The sequence below is a fragment of the Vanessa atalanta genome, chromosome Z (genome assembly GCF_905147765.1).
Source record: "Vanessa atalanta chromosome Z, ilVanAtal1.2, whole genome shotgun sequence".
NCBI classification, from domain to species: Eukaryota; Metazoa; Arthropoda; class Insecta; order Lepidoptera; family Nymphalidae; genus Vanessa; species Vanessa atalanta.
The window spans coordinates 3,768,387-3,785,617 of NC_061902.1; the positions used below are offsets into that span (position 1 = coordinate 3,768,387).

The window sequence follows — 17,231 nt, forward strand, 5'->3', positions numbered from 1 at the left end:
TTCAACACTAAAGGTACATCTAAAAATGACTAACGTTCTCTATCTCTTTCATTCCTCGTCGCCGTCGCCATGGAGCTTAATTTTTTTCTTATGCAAGGATTCCTGCCTTTTCAGTTTCTTTCTCTTTAGTAAATATATCTTAAATAATTTAAGTATATCTTGTTTTAGTTATATTAAGTAAATTTGACTAAGATTGTATTCAAAAACTTAATTTAAATTTCCTATTAAAATTATCTCTATTGAAAAAAAAAATGTATTTCAGGCTTATGAGTAGGTATCATTAATTAAATTCTTTTGCTATGTTAACTTAAAAATCTCCACTAGTGTTTTGTTCAGAATAATTTAATTTATAGAATTTCTTCAAACTAACGAGTATGATAGACACAGCGCGTAGAACCAACAATAAGCCAAATTAATGTTCTCCATGTGGACATGGAGAACATTAATTTGTATATGAAAAACAATTCTATGGATTTACGAATGTTTAAAACAGAGATGTTTAGATGAGATGAACTTACCCATTTTTTTATTTTGGGGACGAGAAAACGTTTACTTTGGAGTGTAGCCTTTAATTTCGAAATAAAAAGTAGTTTTGAATCACAAGTACTTTCAATCAAGCACTCAAAACGCAAAACAATTCTTAAAAATATTGATTAGGCACATAAATAGAGGTGTTCTGAATCATATTGTTATGTATGATGAACTTCAGAACCTACGAGTCCATCTCCCATCAATCCCACTTGACGAACGCAAGAAGCTTTATGTGTTTCGCAAGAAATTTTGCATACATATGCTTAGGGGTATAAAAAAGCACAGAGGGTATATAATAAATGTAACGTTTACCCTTTTAAAATGATATATCGTATTTATAGTCAAACTGACATCAGTTTTAAAAAAATCGCTTATGGTAAAAGAAAGCTTGCTATCCGTTTTGAAAAATTAACCTTAAAAGAAAATTACAATCGTTCTTAGTTATACGTTTTTAAGAACCATTAAAAATATTTTTTATTAATAATTCGAGAAAAAGTACAGTAAATAAATTAGGCTGTATTAGCTAAACCTCTGCATTACTAAAATAAGACAAATAAAACAACACACTTCTCCTGACACATTTATGTCAATTGTCAACTACGGGTTTGTTGTTTGGTGTGTGATTTATTCCATCATTTTAGGTGAAAAATAATGTTGTACGTAAATGAAGATACTGTGTATCATTTATAAAATATAATATTGTTATTTATAAATAATGAATATTTTGTAGAACAACAACCAATTTTATTTTTACAATGGCCGATTCACAAGTGGCCAATATTGTGAATGAAATTTTGGTATGTACTTTTTATTTAAGCTATTAACTCTACGATTTATAGAGATATACATATGAACGTGTTATTTTTAGAGAGTGGAAACTGTAGAGGAGGCTTTCAGCTGTTTCCTGGTACATAAACAGGATCAAGAAAATGAGAGGTTATCTGTATATCAAAAGAAATTGTGTGCGGTCATGAGTACCCCCAGTGCAGATTTACAGGAGTCTGCTATTCGTCAATATTTGACTCTGACTGCAGTTCTCACAAATAGATACAAAATGAAACAGCTTTTGGGGCTTTTAGAAAATTTAGTAAATACAAATGTACTTCAGGCAAGGTAGGTTTCTGAAAATAAGTTACATTGCAAAGTTTTTGTTTATAATGTTACGTTATTTTTCTGCATTAGCTCATAGAACTTTATGTGTAGATAATATAAATTCTATAATAATTATTTGACAGAGATTATCCAATTACAATGCCACTCTTCAAATTATATTATTTTAGGATCAATTATAAAAATAAAACAAAGATAATTATGAAATAAGATTGTCATCCAATATTTATGTTTATTCTTTGAACATTTGATATTTCTTTCTGCTAATATGAGTTTAATGAAGACTTTTTAGTGTGCTTGTACCCATGTTGGATTTATTAGTATACCATCCATTTCATTTTTGTGATCAAGAATACAATCTTTGTATTAACTAGTTCATGATTTAGTTTCTTATTTTTTAATGTAATGCACAAATACTAATAGCCTTTACTTTACTTATAAACATTGTTTTGTTGAATTTCTTTCTATCATCACTGTTTTAGCAATGCAATGAAAATTTATCATTTTTTAAACAATTCAATCAATTTGTAGGGAAATCTTTATTACACTCTTAAGGACTCCATTATATTCATGATAACAATGCTCGCATGTTCTTATATATATTTTCTACTAAAAATGTTGTTTAGTATTTTAAAAATAATTAAAATTGATTATTAATTTTAGAATGTTGTGTGATTGCATATTAACAAGTGAAAAACTTGTATATAAAAATAGTGATTATTGGATTGAATGTTTCAATTTGATCAGAAGAATTATTGGTGGTGTCGACTACAAGGGGGTCCGAGAAATAATGAAGGTTCGTATAAATCTCACATTTTTTTTTAAAATAAAATTTGAATTTGAACTTATTTTAAGTCCAGGAAGATTAAAATTACATACATATATATTATGTAATAATAATAATAAATGTCTTTTATTTAAATTGTTTTCCTTATTTATATAAAGGGAAAAGTTATTGATGATTATTAATATTACAAATAATTTTTAACTACTAAAAAAAAAGGTATTATTACTCAATTTAGGGATGCCGAGAAAAAGCTCAAACACTGCCTGTCAGATTAAACTCAAGCACTATGCCACAAATGAAAGCATTGTATAATGTGATTGAGTACATCTTTGATCGCAATGCTTCATTGCTGCCTGCGTACTTTATTGTCACAGAGATTCAAAAAGACTACCCTGACAATAACCATTGGCCGCACTGGGTATGGTTTTACAAACAAATTATTAAAAGGAATATTTTTTAATTAATATATATTTTCTTAATATTTTTTGTTGTATTTTCTTTAAACAAAGTCATTTTTTGAATTTAATTTAAATGTTAATTTTCAACATGAGATGGTAGGATACTTGTTTCTTGGTTTTTTTTTTTATTTATGTTATGTGTTCTATTATTACAGCAACTTGCAAAACTTCTCACAATGTTTGTTGAAAGTTTTAAGCCATGTGCTCAAATGGTTTCCATCATTGGTCACTCACAAATGCTACCGGTGGTTGAATTTTCTGGATATGCTGATCATCTCATAAATCCTTGGAGATTAGATCCTACAACTTTAAAGTTCTCTCTCAAGGGGAATCTGCCATATGATGATGAACTATTGAAACCTCAAATTGCACTACTCAGACATGTCTTACAACAGCCTTATTCTAGAGATATGATGTGCTCAATGTTAGGTCTACAGAAACAGCACAAACAGCGTTGCATCGCACTAGAGGATCAATTAGTGGAATTAATGATATTGCCGATGGAGAGAAGTGAACAAGAGAATGAAGATGATGAGATGTCTTCAACTCATTGGTGTTGGTTACATTTGTCATCGCAAGTCATATATTTAATACTTATAGGATTTGCATCCTTTCCTAACATTGTAATGGGACTTCATAACAAATTAATTGGTCATGATCTAAAGAAAGGTCGGGATCACCTCATGTGGGTACTTTTACAATTTATATCTGGAAGCATACAGAGAAACCCATTATCGAATTTCTTGCCAATCATCAAATTGCACGAGTTACTTTACCCAGAAAAGGAACCTTTGCCCGTTCCCGACTGTACAAGAGCACACTGCACACACCAAATGGCTGTTGTCTGTATATGGATGCATTTGTTGAAAAAAGCCGAGTCTGAACACAAAACTATGACGATGCCTCAGAATCTTAAAGTTCAATATGAGTAAGTCTAAGTCAAGTCTAAAAATTATTTTCTTCATATCATTGTCATGTCTCAGAGTTATTATATTATTTCAAATTAATTTTAAAAATGAAATTTCTTAATGAAAATAACATCAATTGAATTTATGATGAAATTCAAATTCAAATATACATTATAACGTAATGATCATTCTTACAGATTTCTACAACATCTTATGACATCAAACAACACACCGACTCTAATGGGCTCGGACTACAGAATAGCTTTACTCTGTAATGCCTATTCAACTAATCAAGAATACTATTCCAGACCAATGGGTATAATTATAGAGACATTGTTCGGAAGTCAGAAAGCCATGCCTAATGGCAATCCAGCCACACCTTTACCGACTGTTCCATTGTCAATGTGTATTTTGGACAGCTTAACTTTGCACTGTAAGATGTCATTAATACACTCAATAGTAACTCATGTGGCAAAGTTAGCTCAAAATAAGACAAATATACCAGGGAGCAATATGATGGCACCGGCTCTCGTAGAAACTTATAGCAGGCTGCTTGTTTACACAGAGATAGAATCGTTGGGTATCAAAGGGTTTATAAGTAAGTATGAAACATTCATTTCATTTGTTAAGTTTTTAACGAGTTCCTTATATCCTGACCGAACTCGGTTTGATTCATTGTTCAGTGGTAAATGACAGCTTTATTTTCTATTGATCATTGTTTTATAACTGCATGTAACTTACTGTAGTCTGTATTCGGTGCAAAATAGAAAAGTTGAAGATATACATATCTTGGGTATATTATGGTTTTTAAAGAAGTTCGTATTTCCTTAGTTATACAAGTTAATAATAGTTATTAATAAGTAAGGTGCAGATACTTTACAGTTGAAATTAATGCGTGAAATAAATCTGCTTATGTTCAATATAACAAAGAGTCTATTGTAAATTATATATGAATATATATGTCAGTGTATGTCGTAACTTGTTTTTATTTAATTTTAATGTGTAATTGTAGTTTTATAGAAAACACGAGAAATAAGAAAACTATTTTTGTGATAATTATTCAGAATTGTTTAAAATATACATATATAAAAATCGAAAAGTTAAGTTTGAAGTAAAACACTCCCAATTTGACTAAGCTTAAGAACAAATAACTAGTATTTTCTCATTTGCAGATCAACTGTTACCAAACGTATTTAAGTCCCACGCGTGGGGTATTCTTCATAATTTGCTCGATATGTTCTCGTATCGAATACACCACATCCAGCCTCACTACAGGGTCACGCTTCTATCAAATATACACTCGCTAGCTGCTTATCCACAGGCCAATCAAAATCAGCTACAGTTATGGTTTGTAGAGATATTGTATATTACTTGTCAATGTTTTGCCTGCGATAAATTATGCAAGCGTGTTTCAAAAAGATACTATTTACCCTTTAATTTTATAGCATAAATATAAATTCTAGTGATAAGGAAATCGTTACTCAAACCCATATGTATATGTCAACGGCGCTCTAGCGAATTGTTTTGAAACAGCACTATAATTGAAAATTCTATGCATAAATGGTATAAAATCTCATTTTCCAAAGTTTATAACACTTGCTTTTTGTAACTTTCACTTGATATATATCTTTTTATTTTCATGTACGAGATTTAATTTATTTAGGAGATTAATATTAATAGTAAGCAAAAATGTGGCAACTTTTAAATTTCAGTTTTGAAAGCACAGCGTTAAGGCTCATAACTAGCTTGGGCAGTTCTGGAGTCCAGCTCCAAATGTCGAGGGTCGTCTCTGAGCCGAAGTCACTCGTGTCCAGTGAGAGTGAAGAGCTCAACCGAGTACTTGTTCTCACTCTAGCGAGAGGAATATATATGACTGGAGCGGGTAAGATGAAGATTTAAGATTTTTTATCTATAGTAACAGTTGACTTTAGTGCATTTGTACTTATTGGAATGCATATTTCATTTAAATTGATGTATTGTTAAATGAATGAAAAATTGATGAATAAAACTATTTACTTAGATAAAATAAGCAGTTCATTATTAATTTTTAGTGAAAAAGTATACGCAAATAACCAAAAATAACCGATATGAGATGATATGTGATTATGTTTCGCGCGCTCCATCTGCCTTTTGTTTTATAATATACAGTCGGAGTAAGAAAAGGTTAAATTAAACCTTAAGGTCTATTTTCGTGTGCTCAGTATGCGCGATAATCTGCTTTACCGGTTGAGTATAACATATTGCGTCGCAATGTACACTATTTTGAACCTAGTTATCATACTATGTTAATTTAATTTTATGTACAGTTTTCTGTTTAATGCTTTAGTTTCAAAATGTACTAAGAGTTTACATTTTGATAAAGGAATGAATTTGAAAACTGACGAAGGTTTTCTTACTCTGACTGTACATAACTCTATCTAACTCATATGAGTTAGTAAACAGTTTAAGAAGTGAGTCGTTCGAAGTTAGTCCATTCACCTATTATATTATGAAAAATTCAAATCTTCGCCATTGACTGTCACGTGACAGAGCGAAGCTAGCGAAGGAAGTTAATCAACGCGTTATGTAAATGTTTCTCGATACGATATGTTATGTGACGAATCTATTACATGGGCTTCAAGATTCAGTTCAGTAAATTGTTTACTTCAAATCTTATTTCAGAAATGTTGATTACGATTACAGTTTGACTCTATTTTGATTTAATGTTTTAGCTGAATTTCTATACAATGGTATTTTATATATAGGATGTATATATAGGATGAATGCATCCTGTCGAATTGGAATTTATATTATAGTTACTGCTTCGAGCAAAGTGCAATAGGTGTCGTACCGCCTTCTGCCACTTTGCTCTCAATTCTAATTGTCTCTCATAAAATGATCTATTAAACAAAACAAAAAAAACAACAAAAGATACAATTATTAACGTTATTATTTACAAGACGTCTTTAAACGTTTTTTTTTTAATACTTTTGCTGCAATTGAATAATAATTACATATATTATTTTCTTATATGTAATTTTCAAATTTCAGGAGCATCATCAGAGTTTCTATATCATAGAGATATAATTTTATCATTTATACACACATTGAGTATTTATAGGCAGAAATTGACATTTAGTGTTAGATGACTCTTAGTTTCTTGAAAAATACAATTTATGTTTATAGGCAACGACGGCGCGGCTGTCAAAGAATTACTGACTACGATCATGACGAACACGCCGCACTTGTGGTCGCAGCACACTCTGCAATGCTTCCCGCCGGTACTCGTCGAGTTCTTCTCGCAGGTTTGAAAAATTGTTACTCTTAAATATATTTCAAGATTAATAAGATATTTTAGTTCAGATGAAATTGGGTTAGATTATATTTTTACAAATCTGTGGTAAGTTTTGATCGTGTAGAAAGTGTAAAGTGTAATTTTCATCTAGTTTTTTTTTTCAAATTAACTTTTTTTTAATGTATTGTATTGTTAATGTCTATCTTTTATTTAATCACATAAATTTTGTTTGACTATTTTCTTGAAATACTCAATAGCTCAATCAGTGGCTACGTATTAATACAATTATCTCACAGAATCCGGCGCCCAAAGAGAACAAGCAGCTCCTAAAGAAGTCGGTAGAAGAAGAATACCGCAAGTGGACGTCTATGGCTAACGACAATGACATAATATCGCACTTCTCAGTACCCGGAACTCCGCTGTTCCTGTGTCTCTTGTGGAAGATGATTTTTGAAACAAATCGGATCAATCCTATCGCTTTCAAGTTAGTCTAATCTTATATATTAAAAGCGTAAGCCGATTTTGGTCCTAGTGATTATGGGACGATAGCTGCACGTAAATAATGGATTATGGTCTCATTTTGAAGAGCTCCTTGATTGCAAATTATTACAATTTAACAAAGAATTAATTTTAGAGAGAGGAAAAATGTACAAACCGGTTAGAGAACGGTATTACGGCTGAAAAAAAACATGAAAAACGAAAAAAAATAAAATAAATTGTTATTAACAAACCAAATTCTAACTGAACTATAATGTATACTATTTGACATTAAAAATTTTATTTAATTTAAGTTTCATCACTTTTGCGCCAAATGTAGATAAGTGATTTTCAATTTACAATGAAATAAAATCAAAACAAAAACTGTCATAGATTACGAAATTCCTATAAAATCTTTTGTATAAACGCGAAATTTCGCGGGAGCTAAACTAAGCTGGTACATATTGTAATTTGGTTAAGCTTTGTCATCATATATTCTACCACCAGTCAGCAATACTTAGTATCGTTGTGTTCCGGCTTATAGGGCGAGCTAGTCAGTGTAACTACACAGGTACAAGGCACATAACATCGTAGTTCTCAAGGTTTTGGGTGCGTTTGCGATTGTTAATATTTCTGGTAACCACTTATTATAAAGTAGTCCACTAACCGATTACCAATTTAAAAAAAAATACCAAGTACATATCGACAAGTTACATTCAAATTATTAATTTGAAACTGCCACCAAAACAGCTCTAGTGCTAACACAATAATGTAGCACACTCGAGCTGGTTGGTATGACGATGATAAAGGAAAATGACCGTCGGGCTCAATAATAGCTAACAGAAAGTCCATCGACTCGTATTGCTTACCTATCGTCGTTGGAAAGGTCTATTTAATGGTCGCAAAACTTTTTGATAGTATTATTAACACTATCTAAAAATTCGAATATTTAAAATACCTAATGCGTCTCAACAATACGGTTTTTTTGGAGCTACTTTAATTACATTACTAGCTGGTTGATAGTTATATATATATAATACTATCTGTCGCCCGCTGCTTCGCTTGTGTTTTAGGGGTTGGATATCAGGTGTTAGTCATAAAAAGCATAAGTAGCCTTGGAGTTCAAGCTTGCTTAATACCTAATATCATCCAATTAGGTACAGACAGACACAGTTACTGTCGCATTTATTAATACAAAATACAGAATTATTATTATTAATACAGAATTTCTCCCAGTGTTAACGTCCACTGACTAGCACGAGATGCGGTAAATTATTATATGCACGTATATATCGTCTTGGCTCCCTTTTAAACAATATTTCTTCTTTAATCAGAATCCTGGAACGTATCGGAGCTCGTGCGTTATCGGCACACCTCCGTAAGTTTTGCGATTACCTAGTATTCGAAGTTACCAATCCCGCCGGAGGACCTCATATAAACAAGTGTGTGGACGCGATCAACGACATCATATGGAAATACAACATAGTGACGATCGACAGACTTGTTTTGTGTCTCGTGAGTATGTTATCAGCGCTCGAGGCAAAGGTCTTTGCGAAAATGCCTAATTATTTTTTTCTTGTCTTATATTATTGAAACGAGTAACAGTAAAATTACATTTTTAAAATATATCTCTTATAATATTAATAATATCTTGGTATTTTTTATAATTTCATATTAAGATGTTCATCATTTTTTTTTTATTTGGAAAAAAGTTGCTACTAATAAATATGTTATGTTGTCTTAGATTTTCGCGATTATTACACATTGAAATAAAACTAGTTTTTAACGGATTTCGTCCGTGTCTGCCCGTGACCACGAACACTGCAAAGTGCTCGAAACGTCGGGATGTTAAAATAAAATAATTAATATACGCGATTAAATCCGTTAAAAACTAGTTTTATTTCAATAAATATGTTTTTTAATAAATTAAAAAATTACTCTGCGTTAGAACTTATGTCTCTATTACGGTTTGTCATCGCACAGTTATTATATTAAGACATTGTTTCTTACAAAACATATTAAGTCATTAGTAAATAAACTAATTTAATATTTTCATAACGCTGTTGCAGGTCCTCCGTCCAAATCCAGACGGCAACGAGAGTCAAGTGTGCCTTTACATCATTCAGCTGTTGCTGTTGAAGGGTTCCGAACTAAGAAACAGGGCGCAGGACTTCGTCAAAGAGAACTCGCCGGAGCATTGGAAGCAAAATAATTGGTAAACTAAATTAAATCGAAACAAAATATATTCAAACGTGCTCTTAAAATTCACTGTTAATTTTTTTTTACATCAAAACTAGTACTCTATGAGATTAACGCTTTGTATCTTATAAATTGATTTTGTACCTCAAAAAATTATGATATATGAACCTGTCTAATGGAATACAAACCAATTATTCGGGACGTAGTGTCCACGTTTTTACGCAAACATTCTATTGACTCACTCTCATAATCCGAAGAGACGGCAAATCCGACCCGACCGGTAAAAATTCTGGTGCAGTACGTTCTACGTGATTTTATTGACCGGGCTGTTATTAAGAATTTTTCGACCGAAAAATCCTATAACTTTACATTTAAAATACCAGACTTCGACGAGCCATCCGAAAAAATAATAAGTACACCAAAATATAAATACAATCAATGATAATAGAAGAGAAAGTAATTATTATTAAAACCATTTATAACCAGTAAAAAATTATTAGACATTTACGAGTAAGGTGCAATTATAGAATACTAAAATATGCAAGTGCTCACTAAAACTAATGATGCGTGTAATTCAAACCAATGAATCGAAAACACGCAAATTGTTAATTTTCTCAGAAACTAAGGCAACGCAGTGCAGTCGATTATGTTACAAAATATATAGTATAAAATGTTGTTTACGACATAATGTTTGGTAATCTAAACCTATGTATATACAGGGTAAACAAAGCAGACCTTTTTCTCCACAAAAAAATCGTTATCGAAATTTGTTCGAAACATGCAAATGTTGTTCAAATTATGAGTAACCGGCGAAAAGTAATCTTTTATATCAATACCATAAGACGCTTTTTGTCCCAGTGACTATGGGACGATAGCTGCATATAAAAAATCGGTTATGGTCTCATTTTGAAGAACCCCAAACGTAGATAAGAAGAAAATTAAAGAGAATTCTTTATTGCAATTTACTAAATTGTTACAATTTAGTAAAGAATTAATTTTAGAGAGCGGAAAAAAGTTACTGGCCGGTTAAAAAAAAAGGAAAAACGTAAACAAAATTAAAGTAAATTGTTATAGACAAACCCCAATTGTAACTGAGCCAATGTATCTATTAAAATTATAAATTTCATTTAAAAAAAGATTTCATCATTTTGGTGCAAAATAAGGATAAGGGACTTGGAGCTTACAATGAAGTTAGATAAAAAAAAACCTGTCATAAGTTTCGAAATTCCTAAGAAATCTTTTGAAGCTGAATCTTTTGCGAAGTTTCGCGGGCAACCCACTACTTAAAATTAATACTCGATCTGATAATTTATTTAATCTAATTAAATCAAAATGTTGTTTATTCAAAGACATACCTCCTGAAAGCATTTTTTGTCGTCGTATTATATACCCGCTATGTATCTATTGATTATTATTCAAAGTTTAATTCTTAAATAATGAATTCATAGAAAATTAATTGCGTTTTCTGTATTCATATATCAATGACAGTATTTTATTAGACTAAGGTGAATAATTTTTTTTATATAATCTTGTCAAGTGGCGACCTATATTTTTATAATAACGTGAAATATGAATTCTAATATAATTTATATATTTAAGGTACGAACGTCATTCCACCTTTCACCGCAAGTACCCAGAGAAGTTCGCTCCAGAAGAAACAAGTGGAGCTTACGGTGGACCGATACCAGTTTACCTCAGTAACGTCTGCCTAAGATTCATCCCCGTGATGGACATAGTGGTGCACAGATACTTGGAGATACCGCAGGTCAGCAAGAACCTTGAACAGCTACTGGAACACCTGGGATATTTGTACAAGTTTCATGGTGAGTACAAAGTATTCCAGTTATCAATTACATGATTTATTGTGGATTGGGTGACATGTTTTCGGAATTGATCGATCTAATGTTGTCTTAGATTTTCGCGATTATTACACATTGAAATAAAACTAGTTTTTATTTTTTGCGATATTACACATTTTCGCGATTATTACACATTGAAATAAAACTTTGCAGTGTTCGAGTCTGCCCGCGACCACGAACACTGCAAAGTGCTCGAAATGTCGGGATGTTAAAATAATTAATATACGCGATTAAATCCGTTAAAATCTAGTTTTATTTCAATTGATCGATCTGTCTTCGTTTCCCAACGTCTTGAAGCAGAGATGTCGAAATCACGTTGCCTTGAAGATGGTGCACTATGGTTTTGATACTGGCTAATAGAGAAGACTCGTTGCTCCTCTGTTATACATCTGTTAGCACAAAGATTTTAAGACTACCGACGTAATTTCTGTTAGAAATACTTCGAATCTTGACATAGAACTTGTTAGTGAAACTAGAAAGGTTTACACTAAATACGGATTGAGCTTCAGGCGGAGAAAATAAATATGATTTAGAATTTTAAAAATTTGTCTTGATCTTATATTTGAAATGTTGCCGCAAATGTCCAAATGTATGTTGATATTTCCACTTTCTTTAATTCTATTAGCAGCTGTTATTTTCGGTGTTCTCTCAAAAACATTATTTTTTTGATCAAAAGTGACAGCTCTCGCTATTGGCAATTGAAGATTATAAATATTTCATAGGTTATGTTTGTATTTTCTCTTTTTGAAATGCGTGCGTTTGAGTGATTTGACTTACAAATCATTTTTTATTTTTGTTAGTTAACGTAATATTTTAGAATTATTTTAAATTTTAGCGATTACTGTCTTTAACTCGATTAACGAGAAGTTGGACATATTCGTATTTTTTTTGCATTTTGCTTCGTTTTTAAATGGGCTAGGCAGTCAATGTGTTAGTACATGCATATACTGTAAATTTGATTTTACTGGTTAATAATTAACAGATTTTACAATATATCGCTATTAACTGAATTATGTATCACACAATTCCAGATCGTCCTGTGACCTTCCTCTACAATACATTACATTATTACGAGTCCAAGTTACGTGACAAACCTCTTCTCAAACGGAAGCTAGTCAATGCTGTACTGGGTTCGTTGAAAGATGTTAGGTCCGCCGGATGGGCCACCACGGAAACATTCCAGACCTACCTCGCTAAGAACGAGGTTGAAGCTACGACCTGGGCTCCAGATTTGAACTACTATCTAAGCTTGATTAACCGTATGGTTGATAGTATCCTTTTTAAAATATTCTACAGCGTCAGCTATTCATAAGTTCGTATTAAATAAAATAACTCCAATGTAGTTTACATTTTACAATTGCCTCGTCTCAAAATATTGGTTATGAAATTTAATAAGAAAAGAAGGATGTTATTTTTGTAGTCAATTACAGCCATATTTATACAAGACAATTTATTTTCAACCCAGTCCTAAATAAGAATAATGATTTTATGTTATTTTTTATGCCTTTGAATGTTCAGAATGTTAGATGGCTACTTAATTAGAATTTAATCCTAATTTATCTATTAATGATACTGAATTCAAAACAAGATCATCACATCAACGATTTCTTTAATGAAATCCCAGCGATGATGGGTAACTCGCACTTCCCAAACACGGATTGGCGTTTTAACGAATACCCGAACCCGTCCGCGCATTGCCTTTACGTGACCTGCGTGGAGTTGATGTCACTGCCAGTTACACCAAACATCGTTGGGAATAGCCTTCTCGATGTCGTCACGAAGGGCTTTGTCGTTATACCATCAACGAAAATTCAACTCTGGATAAACGCAATAGGGATCATAATGGCAGCGCTACCGGACCCATACTGGACGGTCATACACGACCGTATTTTGGAATTGATAACGAATAACGATATGGTAGAATGGTCGTATCCGCACACTCCGTTCCAACTGTTCAATTTGACGACCACTAACGATGCAATGCTGGAGAATAAGTACAGTTTGACGCTGGCTTTGGCTCACGCTGTTTGGTATCACGCTGGCGCCGGACAGATAATGCAGGTTCCTACGTGAGTCTGTATACGTTTTCATTTTATTACAAAAAACGATAACATTTTTATTTTGCAATATAATTGAAATAAAAACATTTTTTTATGTAAGCTCTTTACTTTTTAATGCAACTTACTTTGCAAGATAAAATTAAATTTATAACTATAGCCTATTCTAATGGGAGTAGAAAAAAAGATAAACAAACCTTAAATTTACGTATTTCATGCGATTTGCTAATAACTCAGCTATATTGTGCACTATTAAGAGTTTATGATTAATATACCTTTATTTATGATACAACACTATTACACTTAATTAATTATTTCCACATTAATTTTACTTGTAAAATTCCGATAACCGTTTCGTCGACGTTAAAAACGCATTCTTTTCGCAAATCCATAGTGAATATCATAGATTAATCAAGCTATCGACTTACGATATTGCGTCAATTTTCTGTCAAATTTAGTTTAGTTATTCCAAGATAGTATCCAATTGTATTGTTTTTATGAGTTTAAACAAAAAAAATCTAACACAATTTCAGGTTCGTCAAAGATAAAATATCGCCCGAGATACGTACAGAGATGCAACTTATTTTCCTGTGCCACCTCGTGGGACCTTACTTGCAAAGATTCAACTCGGACCTGTCCCGAGCGGTGATGGACATCACCATCGCACTGTACGAGTTGCTGGCTCATATCGACAAAACTCAACCACATTTGCAGTATATCGACCCTATCTGCGATTTGCTGTATCCTTTTAAAATTACATGCACTATTTAATTTACTCATTACTCAAACCGAAGAAAGACACATTTTTTCACATTTAGTCTGATATATTTTTATAAATTATAACGTTCTATCGTTCACTTCTGAGTCTGTTTCGAATATTATATTTTTATAAAATATTTAACCATTGTCTTTTGTACTTATTATCTTTGACTATAATAATAACTTTAACTCGTCCCAGTTATCACATTAAATACATGTTCGTTGGCGACACAATGAAGAACGAAGTCGAAAGCGTCATACGTAAATTGCGTCCCGCTTTGCAAATGCGTCTTCGTTTCATCACGCATCTCAATGTTGAACAAATAAATACCGCCTAGCAGAACGACTACTACAGCTACACGCCTTCGAGCTCAAGTTCCAGCTCCGAGTGACAGGCGTCGCTGTAGTGACCAAAGTGAAGTGAAGTGACACACAAAATTGTTTTCAAGTGAATCGATATTGTTCGATGGCGCCTGATAAAGTATTATACAGCTCAGTGATCTTACCATCCATTAGTTTTAATGTAGGCTGGGTTTACATGTGGTAGTTATACCATTTTTTTTATACATTTTCGTATAAATCTTTACTGAATTGATGTTGTTTCTATTACTTTAAAAGTAAATTGCTATATATATGAACAAATGTACTATAAACTTAAACTAATGCCAATTTTCAATTCTAGAGGCTCGTAATACTAAACTTTTTAATTTGTATGTTACATTAACATTTGAGTTATACACCAGTAAAATTAATATATTTGACAATAGTGGTGCCCATACACAATGACATACAAGTTAGTACATGAGCATCGGTATATGAAACAGAAAATCGATCTGGTTAAAACACACCAGGTAAAGCATATGTCACAACTATACAATTTTCAATACCCACATAAACCTGTATATTATTGCATGTATGGCCATTACAAAGAACAATTTAAAATTAAATGTTATTTCGTTTGGATATAATTTTATTGCAGTCTCATGAATAGAAGATTCTAAACATGACCAAAGTAACAGCACAAACATACTAAATAGATGTGTTAGAACGCTAGTTTATTGACCTTAAGTGAATTGTAAGTCTTTTATTTTAATGTTAGACAGCTTAACTGAAGTGACAATGTAATTTAAGCCAGAATCGAAGTAGAATTACTTATATATTTATTATATATGGTCTTACAGTTAGTACAAAATATATAAATGATTATTATAATGACAAACTTTGCTTAATAGTAAGTGAAAGCAATAAAACAACGTACAATATTTGTTATAATCAATAATGAAAAGGAAATTATTAGTCTTTTGACAATTAAATATAAAATGTTATAATTACTGACAACAGTTAATGGAACGCTGGTGTCGAGTCTCATAAGTAATATAAACAAACGAAACGAGAATATATTTTTTGATATATATAAATATAGCTACATAGTGGGTGTCGTCGATAATTCTGGAATATAGAATGTTAGGAAGCGAACAGTAAGGTACTTCGTTTTGTGCAACATGTTAATGTCAGTTATTATATACATAATGTTACATTGTCAATCACTTGTCTCGGTGCCTTAAAAGCAGTTATTTAATAATGATCTCGGGCCGCTCAATTATACATGCGTCATGTTGTGATTTTGGTAAAAAATGATTTAATGAAAAAATAAATCATCAAATAAATAACATGTACATAAGTTTTGTTTTTAATATTAATAATAATGGTATCATAAATCAGAACAAAAAATCATACTACTTTAAAAAAATCTTTATTTGTATTTTTATAGAAGTTAATAGTATTTTATTAATAACATACAATTTATCTTAAATCACAATACAAACATCACAAACTATATACTTAGTAAGTATATTATGTAACTTAAGTGTACTTTCTCACAATTGCTTTAAAAATATATGAACATCATACTTTATGAAATTGTGTAATTATATAATTGATCATCTAAATAAGAAGTCGAGTTTCATAAAAAGTAGCATGGCCTTTAAATGTATGCCAGAATGAATGATACATTTAATTCATTCAAAAATGTTCCTTATTCTTTATTCTAAAGTTAATTAAAATATTTGCTATGGATTTCAAATTAATTTTGTTTTTTTACCATATAATTTATAAATATATGACTGCTTTACAACATTATGTAACATTGCATGAATTTGAATATATAAAAGCAATGAAACAAATTTTGACTGTTATATGTACATATATAAAATTATGTAACAAGTGAGAATTATGTTTTAATATAACTGCCACTCTGAAGCAGGTCACCAAGGAACTTTTTGGGGATTTAGTTTACCTTGTGTAAATAAATTCAAGCTAAAATAAGTTTTTTTTTTCAAATATATCATGGAAATTCTACTAAAACAAAACAATAACCAAGCTTCAGGGCGGCAAATATTAAATGTATCTATTAATAATAATTAATATTCGAAAACTGCCTAACTATCAAAGCGAGCACTAGAAAGTAAGCCGTTATTTAGGTTTTTAAATAAGTAAGGTTTTTGATAATAATTAGGTATTATGTAAGTTTATCACTCGAAATGGAAAAAAATGACCACAATACAATCGCACATTAATCACAATCAAATGCAATATTTTCTTAGGTAATCACAAATTAAGTTTTAATACAGTCCTATCCAAAACGTAAAGATTAAAGCTTTATTTAATAACTAATTATTTAATATAATAATGTAGGAATTGAATTTTTTATGTTACAATACAAAAATGATTATGAAACTAAAATTCCTAATTGCTTCTATATTTTCATGAACATTTAAACAACTATCATAGTTTAAGTGAAATAAATTTTGAT

The 17,231-nt window shown here is 31.2% G+C and overlaps 1 protein-coding gene across 4 annotated transcripts; it reads left to right on the forward strand.

Annotated features, from left to right (window-relative positions):
- The first annotated feature begins 1,131 nt into the window (after positions 1-1,131).
- Positions 1,132-17,231, forward strand: LOC125075943 (mediator of RNA polymerase II transcription subunit 23). Of its 4 annotated transcripts, none has more exons than XM_047687813.1 (18): positions 1,132-1,187; positions 1,262-1,328; positions 1,400-1,644; positions 2,305-2,437; positions 2,664-2,846; positions 3,042-3,814; positions 3,992-4,392; positions 4,967-5,141; positions 5,507-5,676; positions 6,960-7,078; positions 7,365-7,552; positions 8,880-9,060; positions 9,615-9,760; positions 11,344-11,567; positions 12,635-12,874; positions 13,192-13,672; positions 14,194-14,400; positions 14,619-17,231. In XM_047687813.1, exons 1-18 carry the CDS (start codon positions 1,183-1,185, stop codon positions 14,755-14,757), a joined length of 4,077 nt encoding a protein of 1,358 aa, XP_047543769.1. In that variant the 5' UTR covers positions 1,132-1,182; the 3' UTR covers positions 14,758-17,231. The 4 variants fall into 4 exon arrangements, with proteins under 4 accessions (XP_047543769.1, XP_047543773.1, XP_047543770.1 ...); XM_047687817.1 differs by having other exon boundaries at positions 13,228-13,672; XM_047687814.1 differs by having other exon boundaries at positions 1,155-1,172.

Bases quoted from the DNA above. Each gene is read 5' to 3' on its own strand.
- LOC125075943 (XM_047687813.1), top strand. The intron at 1,645-2,304 runs GTAGGTTTCTGA...TATTAATTTTAG, and splicing joins ACAAATGTACTTCAGGCAAG to AATGTTGTGTGATTGCATAT. The intron at 11,568-12,634 runs GTGAGTACAAAG...ACACAATTCCAG, and splicing joins ATATTTGTACAAGTTTCATG to ATCGTCCTGTGACCTTCCTC.